General features: G+C 38.1%; 1 protein-coding gene and 3 pseudogenes across 3 annotated transcripts; 1 reads left to right on the forward strand and 3 right to left on the reverse strand.

Annotated features, from left to right (window-relative positions):
• Positions 1-601: 601 nt before the first annotated feature.
• Positions 602-2,426, reverse strand: LOC149739270 (glutathione S-transferase Mu 1-like). Its single transcript, XM_089873998.1, has 2 exons — positions 1,918-2,426; positions 602-1,419 (listed from the first exon to the last, which is right to left on the reverse strand). The coding sequence occupies exons 1-2, from the start codon at positions 2,166-2,168 to the stop codon at positions 999-1,001; spliced, it is 672 nt and encodes a 223-aa protein (XP_089730124.1). The 5' UTR covers positions 2,169-2,426; the 3' UTR covers positions 602-998.
• Positions 2,427-2,562: 136 nt separating this feature from the next.
• LOC149739271 (glutathione S-transferase Mu 3 pseudogene) lies at positions 2,563-6,095 on the forward strand (annotated as a pseudogene). The gene is made up of 2 exons (XR_016384556.1): positions 2,563-5,571; positions 5,628-6,095. The product of XR_016384556.1 is annotated as a glutathione S-transferase Mu 3 pseudogene (transcript).
• Positions 6,096-7,259: 1,164 nt separating this feature from the next.
• Positions 7,260-8,385, reverse strand: LOC149739272 (glutathione S-transferase Mu 1 pseudogene; annotated as a pseudogene). Its single transcript, XR_016384555.1, has one exon. The product of XR_016384555.1 is annotated as a glutathione S-transferase Mu 1 pseudogene (transcript).
• A 1,235-nt stretch (positions 8,386-9,620) lies between these two features.
• On the reverse strand, positions 9,621-10,292 carry LOC149739273 (glutathione S-transferase Mu 4 pseudogene; annotated as a pseudogene).

Here is a 10,292-nt window from a genome sequence, read left to right on the forward strand (position 1 = left end):
GTTTTGAACAATTAACAATGGTCTATGGGAGTTGTCAGGATATGGTTTTATAATCATTTTAATTTTCTTTGTATATTACCAAATGGGACGAGAAATTAGAATGAAAAGGTGTCCCATCTTCCCCCACCCTACTGTATATAGTAGCATGAATACTGCATTTCGCTGTTTACCTGCTATAACTTCAATAACAACTTTTCTGTAATATAAAGAACCTTACAGTTACTGCTTGAACGACACACAGCACGTTGCTTGCAACCTGCTTTATTGTGAACTGGTGATTTAAAACCCGTCAGATCACGCTTTGCACAATGATTATGGTTCTCAGGCGACTTTGTTGATTACTGCGCCGACAAGCGTATTACGTGAAGTAATTAACTATATACTTCCAGTACAACGGTGTTCTAAAGGTTACAAGGTTCGAGGCTCGCCGCTGCTGCCATTGTGGGCGCATGTTTCCTCGGGCAAGAACCCTGATAGCAAATTCTTCAACCTAGTGGTCACTAATTAGTTGCCTAATTGTTTGCCATAGCCACAAAAACACTTATATTGTTAATAATGTTTAGATATCTATGGTAGCATACATGAATATACAACATCAACGTCTGGCATGTCATGTCTGTTTATTATTAATAAAATGCATGTTTGTTAATAGATAAATATGTACAGTAGGGTGAGGAAAGATGGGACACCTTTAGCACGTGATTTCCAAGTATCCTAATCGTGTTTTAAACAATTAACAACGGTCTATGGAAGTCGTGAGGATATGGTTTCATAATTCTTTGCATTTTCTTTGTTTACTGCCAAATGGGACGAAAAAATTGGAATAAAAAGGTGTCCTATCTCCTTTCACCCTACTATATGTTTATTAGTAGATAAGATACATTAACTCAACCTTTCATATGTACATTTTTCTGGCGCCATCGCCGCGCAAGGCAAAGAAGTTATATTCGATTACAAATTGAACCAATATATAGCATTTATGTATAGTATTCTATGGTTTAAGGGTCTTTTTCCCCAACTTGTGAATTGGGACCCATAACAGGATATGTTCTGAACCTTTCCGACGCTTTGTACGCCGCGATCCGTTCCAGGGAATCAAATCTCTTTAAACACTGGACGATTATTGGATACTTATCCAAACTGCCAGGCAGAGCGACTTGAAAATGGACCAAAATTTCAAAAAACACGAAATCTACATATTTTAGATTTGTACCACACAGCCAAGTATGATGTTCCAAACTCCGTTGCAATTGTTCCAACTTTGGCGCGATTTCTTTCAGGAATTCTACTTTGTCAGTCTTGTACTTTGCTGAGTAACAAAAATCGTAAAATTCCTTTCGAACATCTTGAACAACACCCTCTGTGACGTCACACTTGATCCGTTCTTCTTCATTGTCAGGACCAAGAGCTTTAAATTTCCTGGACATCACCAAACAAGTTAATTATCTATTTAAATATATACAAAGGTCAGATTATTTAAAACAGTGAAGCGAGAAGGATTTAACAGCAAATAGAAAGTCGTTAAAACACGCTAGGGGTACAAATAACTAAAAAAGGATGTCTAGACGAATAAATATAGTAGGGTGGGGGAAGATGGGACACCTTTTCATTCTATTTTCTCATCACATTTGGTAGTAAACAAAGAACATTCAAAGAATTATAAACTATATCCTCACGACCCCCATAGACCGTTGTTAATTTTTTAAAACACGATTAGGATATTTGGACATTATGTGCTAAAGGTGTCCCATCTTCTCCCACTCTACTATAATTTTGTTCTCGTTTATCGTTGCATTTGGATCCAAAAGAACGTTGGTAATTGTTAAAAACACAATATAGAAACCGGGGATTTATGTGCTAACGGTATCCCATCTTACCCCACTGTACTGTGTGCATAATATAAACAAGCTCCAATACCTTGAAAGATATTTCATGATAGCCCAACTCTCAGTGACTTTGACGTCTCCATCAATTAAATAGGGAAGATTGGGATAATCGAAGCCAAACGAATACTTGGCCTCGGTCCAATTCCTGTCACTGTAATCTTCCTTCTCCTTTATAAACCGATATCTCTTATCTTCGTATTCGAACCCGGCGTATTCCAACATTAAACGAATAGGTTCGCCTAACCCTCTAAGGTCCCAATACCCAAGCAACATTTTCGTCATGGCGACCAGAAATACTTAACTGGCTTAATAACCTCACTACTGTTTGATAGAAACTTAGTAGCTTGTTATTATTTTGTTGATATACAAAACAGTCGTACAAGTATTTGTTTATAATTACCTTAATAATTATCAAAAAGTTGCTATACGAGCATTCATAAAAACTAACAACTTAAAACGTCTGGTCCGTAAACTAACGATAGTGAATGCAGCCTACACTTGTTAATGTTTGCTGGAGGCAATATATAAACCACCTGCCATGGCCGACTCAGTGTATTCAATGGGCTATACGCTTGCTTGAACGCAGTACATTCTAGAGTTCTATACCCTAAACCGCCTGCCTGTTGGTTGGATGCTGCTACCGCTGTATCTGTACATCACGCTTAACGGTCATTACTCTTACCTGGTGGCAACTAATGAGTTATCCAAATAGTCTAAATGTTTGTTCACGTTTATCGTCACGTAGTCACGTTAATGCTTCTTAAAGCCCGAGGGTCCAGACGTTCGTGTGGGTGCGGTTTTCGACAATTTATGGGACATGGGACACCTTTAGCACATAATATCTAAATATCCTGATCGTTTTTAAAACAATTCACAACGGTCAATGGTAGTCGTGGGGATACAGTCCTTTGCTTACTACCAAATGAGACGAGAAAATAAAATAAATAGGTGTCCCATTTTCTCCCACCGTACTATATAAACCGTATCCTCCCATAAACCGTTGTGAATTGTTTAAAACACGATCAGGATATTTAGATGGTATATGAGAAAAGGTATCCCATTTATCCTATATTATATAAGTCATTGAATAGATACGAGTTTCTTGTGAATTCATTACATCATAATAGCGATTGTTTGACTTTTATTTCGAAATACCTGCAATTTACAAGTTACGTTTATTATTATTATTAGCATGAAGTAGCTTAAAGCGCGTTGAATATTAACTAATTTTTGAATAAGTTTATACATTCATACATGTAGACCTACGTTGCTATGTGTATATAGTAATGCGGGGTAAGATGGGATGCCGTTAGCACATTATATTTCCTGATCGTGTCGTGAAGGTGCGCTTTTATAATCCTGTGAATACTTTTTGATTAAATGGAACAAGAAAAGAGAAAAAATGTATCTTGTATTTACTTTCAAACCAGACGATTTTGAATTGTTAGTTTTGTCTCATTGCTGGTTCAGCAACTTGCTATTAATTATTAATACATGATATTGATCCAACAGCGCGTTTGCCTGTGCGACCGTTTTATACACCAACTAACTCTAGCAAGCAAAGTACCGTTTCATCAGTTGGTTTTCTTAAGGCCAGTTAAGTATTTTTGGCCGCCATGACGAAAATGTTGCTTGGGTATTGGGATCTTAGAGGGTTAGGCGAACCTATTCGTTTAATGTTGGAATACGCTGGGTTCGAATACGAAGATAAGAGATATCGGTTTATAAAGGAAAAGAAACATTACAGTGACAGGAATTGGACCGAGGCCAAGTATTCGCTTGGCTTCGATTATCCCAATCTTCCCTATTTAATTGATGGAGACGTTAAAGTTACTGAGAGTTGGGCTATCATGAAATATCTGTCAAGAAAATTTGAAAAACTTGGCCCTGAAAACGAAGAAGAACGGATCAAGTGTGACGTCACAGAAGGCGTTGTTCAAGATGTTCGAAAGCAGTTTTACGACTTATGTTACTCAGCAACGTTTGTGACGTCGCAAGAAGAATTCCTGCAAGAAATCGCGCCAAAGTTGGAACAACTGCAACGGAGTTTGGAACATCATACTTGGCTGTGTGGTACAAATCTAAAATATGTGGATTTCGCATTCTTCGAATTCTTAGACCACCTTCGGGTCTGTCTACCTGGCAGTTTGGTTAAGTATCCAATATTCGTCAAAAGTTTAAAGAGATTTGATTCCCTGGAAAAAATCGCTGCTTATAAAACGTCAGAAAAGTTTAAAAAATGTCCTGTGAATGGTCCAATGGCCCAAGCCGGTGGTCAAGCGTGATATTAATCATTTAATAAACAAACAAAACGTATTATTGTACAATAATAACTTATTTGTCTCTTCGATTACGGTAGCGAAGATTTAAAAATATTTTAAAGGCACATTAAACAGTAGGGATGACTTGATTGGAAACACAATTAATGACTAAATAAATATTTCATTTGCTTAGATTTTGCAGTTCTAATACACCTAATCGTGATTTTACTACTTTAATTTCCATTTTAAAGGGCCTAAACACACCCCACGTCACTTTTATTTTTTATGGTTAATTCATAAAGCGACCGTTTTATTGATTCCAAAAATACTTTGCTTATTAAAATTGGTCCAGTATAGGCGGAGATATTCGTCCTCAAACAGTGATCTCTAGCGCTATCTTTTTTTTGCTACGAGCTCCGTGATTGTGACGTAGGAACGTACTAGTCACGTGACTGATTCATTCGTAAAAGCAAAACCTGCGTTTTTTTGTGCTTTTTTGCGTTTTTTTTGTTCTCTCGTTTTTCGCTGAAAACACTGCCTCTCGCCTTTCTGAATGAGAGCGGCCACGCTTCAACAATTTTGTTACGTGTTTGTCACGTGGGTAGTACACTTCTCAATTTTTTTCGCCACGCAACTTTCAAATCAGTTTTATGAATTTCACGGTGTTTGAGCTGGAATATCTTTGGTTATACAGAACCGATTAAAACAAGTAAGGTGTCGTTGGAATTAGAAAAACACACTCTATCGATTAAAGCGAAGTACATTTGGGGTGTGTTTAGGCCCTTTAAGATGCGATTTTTCGACTTTATTGAAAACGGGTCGTGACGTCACACACCGCCGACACGCTTCAGTGCGTTGCTGCTAAAATGCGCAGGAAACGCATTCATTTTTCGCACAGGACATGTTCTACTGCTCCGTTTAGGCCAGATTAGCCTTGGTAATCTTTCTGGTAAAGTATATTGGCTACTGGAGAAGTATTTAGGCCACATGAAGAGATAAATACGAATATAACTTATTTATTTACATTGTAGAGAAATCTACCTATGGTGTAATTAATGTAGGACAATACTTATTATGTATTAGATACTTCGTGAAATTTTACCTCTGCCTATACCCTACTATACAGTAGGATGGGGGAACATGGGACACTTTTTAACTCTATTTTCTTGTCTCATTCAGTAGTAAACAAAGAACAATCAAAGAAATATGAAACTATGTCCTCACGACTCTCATAGAACGTTGTTAATTGTTTAAAACACAGTCAGGATATCTGGATATTATGTGCTAAAGGTGTCCCATCTTCCCCCACCCTACAATATGAATAAAGAACCATCTCCAAGCTGAGAGTGAAGCATGTACACAAGTTTCGTCAATAAAGGTTGTGCATGCCAAAACACAAGCATATGTGTCATTTCGAATGAAAGGTAAATATAAATATAGTTCTTGGTGGTATAGAAACACTGACATGTTTACAATTTAGGAATTCAAGTTGCACCCGATGCCGAAACAAACGAAGGATGTTCAGTAATGCATTTAATTCTCTGTTCCTGGTTTATTTCGAAAAACTGCATGATCTCATTACAACATTTGCTTTCACTCTCTGTAGCCATTAATCCGCATTTTCCACACTTGCACCTGAAAGACAGTCATAACAGTCATTTTTTTAATTCCGATTTTTCACGTGACTGCCGTTGTGCGTTTTTTCCCTCTCACCGTCTCTTCCTTACAGTGCCCTTATCACGTTAATATCGCCTTTTTCTCACCCTTTCTTGCTTTTCGCTTGTTGTAACTGTTGCGTTTCATTCCCTGATGAAGTCTCGCCGTATGGCAGACGAAACGTTGGGAATACACTATACGTTTTTATACCAGATGAGCCACTGATATATTGTTTGTACTATGCCTGGTAGCAGAAGTAACAGAACATTTTTTTAATATTTCGCACACCAATCCATTGCTTCACATCGCCTAGAGTTTGCAACCACAGCTGATTCGTCTATATTTTCCTGCGCTGCTAACTCTTCCGAGGTTCATTCTGGCTCAAATAAACAGCTTACAGCAGGGCGCAAAAATGTTGATTGAAAAAGCTCATCATCAGAAAATAAAAAATCCGAATTTGAAAAACTTTTTGAATCACTATTGTTGCTTGTAGGTGTACCAGACATCGCTTTACGGATATATTATGATTTAATAATAAACTAGAAGTCTCTATTTCTGCCACTATTGACCTAGGTAGTACATAACTAGTCCTGACTTCTTATTACAAAAAAATTACGTTTTTAACATTCACGGTATATCCTACACGCAAAACTTTCCAATCAGGCAACTTGTTTAAGAACGCTGCAAGTTGGTAGTTGCTAATAGAGCTATTCTATCTTTACTACCTTACTCTTTTTTAAATAGTTCGGTATGCGAACGTCATTTTTTATGATTTATCAATGTAAACACCGAATAGGAAAGTCCCTGGATTGTTGACTACAGAATTCGTTCATGCGTAAAGTTTGATTTGACGGTGTGTGACCTGGGTGGGGAAAGATGGGACACCTTTTCATTCTATTTTCTCGTCCCAATTGGTAGTAAACAAAGAACGTTTAAAGAATTATAAAACTGTATCCTCACGACTCCCATAGACCGTTGTTGATTGTTTAAAATAGGATCAGGATATTTAGATATTATATGTGTTAAAGGTGTCCCATCTTACCCCACCCTACTATATAATTGAGATTTATACTATAAGACGAGAGAAGTATTTACAATATGTAATATTACTGTTAATTATATGGTTTAATAAAAATAGTGCATTCTATATGGGTAAGGTTCTACATTGTGGCATGGGACTTGAGGTTTAGGCAAGAGGCTCGTCGCTGCTATCATTGTGGGCGTATGCGTGCTTGGGCAAGACACTTAACAGCAATTGCTCCAACCCAGTGGTCACTAATGGGTTGTCCAAATTATTAGCAATACATAAACAAATGAAAAAAAAACAAACAAAAAACTAATTACCCCAAAAGTAACATACATGGTAACTCGTAAGCTGGCACGAGGTGTATTAACACCCGTGTTATGACGACTGTTGTTTTTCGGGCACGCGAGGATAACGTAAGTTACATTCACATTCAAGTGCGGTAAGAAAATTTTAATTTAGGCAGGAGTTTGTCCATAACATTAAGCAGGGTCAGCTACATTTATAACGTTTACGGTTAACAAAGCAACGTATGTATGTAGTAGGGTGGAAAAAGATGGGACACTTTTTCAATTAATTTTCTCGTTAAAAAACCTTCAAAGAAATATAAAACCGTATCCTTACGACTCCCATAGACCGTTGTTAATAGTCTAAAACAAGATCAGGATAATTAGATAGTATGTGCCAAAGGTTTCCCGTCTTATTATCCATCCCTACATGTTACAAGTATAGACGACGTAAAGGTGTCTTTATTCTGCTTCTCCAATCCAAGCCGCCATTTTACCGTTGACTGGGAACTGGTGAAATCGGTCAGAGCATTTGTAACTTGCAATTTTCTCCAGAGCATTAAATCTTTCGAGGTAGTCCAGCAGGTTTGGGTGTTTGTCGAAACAACCGGGGAAGGTGAGGCGCATCTCGTCCAAGGTTTCACAGAATGCGAAATCAACATAGGTGATTTTAGGGCCAGCCAACCAACCAGATAGAACGATATTTTTTTCAAATAAATCCAACTTTGCAGGAAGGCCTTCAGTATATGCCCCCTTTAACTTTTCGAAATCAGCATTGTAGCAGAGATCTCTGTACGTCTTCCTGAAATCTGACACCACGCCCTCAGCGATGTTGCATTTTATCTGCTGCTCATCGTTGGCTGGCGCAAGGTGCTTATGCTTCATCGCTATGTATTTCAACACGGCCCAACTTTCTGACACTTTCACATCTCCATCAATAAGATACGGTACGTTGGGATATTCAAATCCCAATGTAAACTTAACGTCAAACCAAGCGCTCAAGTCCCATCCATCCCCTGCCTTACAATGGCCGTACCTCTTATCTTCATAAACTTCACCCACGTATTCAAGCATGAGACGAATCGGTTCACCAAGTCCACGGCACCCCCAATAACCGACAATCATTTTCGACATAATGGGCAAAGTTTGATAATATGCTACAGTCTAATCATAGTATACTAAAGTGACAAAACACGATCAGGATTTTTGGATATTATGTGCTAAAGGTGTCCCGTCTTCCCCCAACCTACTATATCCCTTATAATAGGATAGCGAAGATCAAACTTATTAAAACAACAAAGAGATTATAGGATATGGTCCAATATATGCTACACATTTGATTATAAAATTCTCAAAGTAGAATATAAAGTTATACAGCGTAATTATGTTAAAGTTAAACGTCTGTCAACATCAACTTCAAATTATATTTGCGTCCCTTAGAATACAGGGGAGGCCAAATAACTAAAACAACGCGAAGAGAAGTAAATTAGCAACAAAACGACAGTCGTTAAAATAAGCTACTTGACAACCTAATTCTAATTTTTTCATGGCTAACAAATGGCCCACAACTTTAACGAAATGTGTGAACTGTATAGCAATGCTCTTCAAAATTATACTCTACTTGCAGGCAACTTAAACGGAATATGAACACTTTTAAACAGTATAGCCAGGCTACCCTAACATCAACTACGTATCATGCCACGCCTGCAGAGTTAAAAGTAATCGCTCTTGCTGGCAGGTCAGTGCGAAACGGAAAGAAAAAGTCTGCACGAAAATCCTGAAAGTTTTCTTTCTCTTCTAAGTAACTAGAAGGTCGTCCTAAAATGCGCCTGCAACGTAAGGGCGCCTACGGTTGCAAGGGTAGACAGCAAGCATAAGCAGAAGGTCGTTTGCACGCTGCAGTGACATTTCCGCCAGAAGTCATGACGCGATACTACACGTATTGTGACAGCATCAAAACGTATAATTGAGTTTGTGACGCTTGTGTATGTCATTGGTCTACACTCTACAGTTACACTCTACACTCTAAAATGAATGAATTAATGTAACTTGCTATATCCTCGCGTGGCCGGAAAACGACATTCGTTATTACACGGGTGTTCATATACACTTCGTTCCAGCTTACGAGTTACCACGTATGCAACTTTGTGAGTAATTAGAAAGCAAGTTACACACATGCGGTAACTGGTGAAGTTTCATCAAACTTTACATACAGAACAACGAAAAACTAGAAACAATATGCAACAGTCGTGAAGCTACGGTTATATAATCCTGTAAATATTCTTTATTGAAGACGAAATGGAACGAGAAAGGAAAATGTGTCCCACCTTACCCCACCCAACTATATGTTATATCAATACGTCGGCGTCTAACTTTTATTTGTTCATCACCACAAATATGCAGAAAAGCACAGGGTATTTTATAACGATGGAAAAAACTACTGCGCGAAAATTTATCATGATTTAACTCTAAGTGTATATTTGTCTTAAACCAGTTGTACGCCAAGTTAGATTTCTTTTTCGCCACCCCACGCCATTTTCCCATTCAACGGAAGCTTCTGAAAACGATTTGACTTTTTGTAAGATGCAATCTTCTCTAGTGACTCAAACTTCTCCAAGTAACCAAGTATTATGGGATGCTTATCATAGCAACCTGGGTAGCAGAGCAGAATGTGGTCTAGGATTTCACATAAAGCAAAATCGACGTAGATCGGTTTCGACGACACCAGCCAACCCGAAGGGCTCAAATTCTTTTCGAACATTTCCAGTTTTCCTGGTAAATCGCGAAGATAATTCGCTTTTAAAGACTCAAAATCTGGATTGTAGCACATTGAAGTAAAACCTTGACGAAAATCTTGAACAACACCCTCTGTGACGTCACACTTGATCCGTTCTTCTTCGTTTTCAGGACCAAGTTTTTCAAATTTTCTTGATAAATATTTCATGATTGCCCAACTCTCAGTAACTTTAACGTCTCCATCAATTAAATAGGGAAGATTGGGATAAGCAAGCCCTAAGCTAAATTTAACTGAGTGCCAGTCAGTTCTATCATAGCCATCGGCCAACTTATAATGCTGGAACTTCTTCTCTACATAGTCAGCACCAGCATGTTCCAGCATCAGACGAATTGGTTCCCCAAGACCGCGCAAGTCCCAATACCCGAGTAGGATTTTAGACAT

This window comes from Ciona robusta, chromosome 3, assembly GCF_009617815.1.
Source record: "Ciona robusta chromosome 3, ASM961781v2".
Classification (NCBI taxonomy): Eukaryota; Metazoa; Chordata; class Ascidiacea; order Phlebobranchia; family Cionidae; genus Ciona; species Ciona robusta.

Excerpts from the sequence above, each read along its gene's own strand:
- LOC149739270 (XM_089873998.1), bottom strand. The coding sequence starts at position 2,168 with ATGACGAAAATGTTGCTTGGGTATTGGGACCTTAGAGGGTTAGGCGAA. Across the intron at positions 1,420-1,917 it reads ATCATGAAATATCTTTCAAG|GAAATTTAAAGCTCTTGGTC; the intron begins GTATTGGAGCTT and ends GGTGATGTCCAG.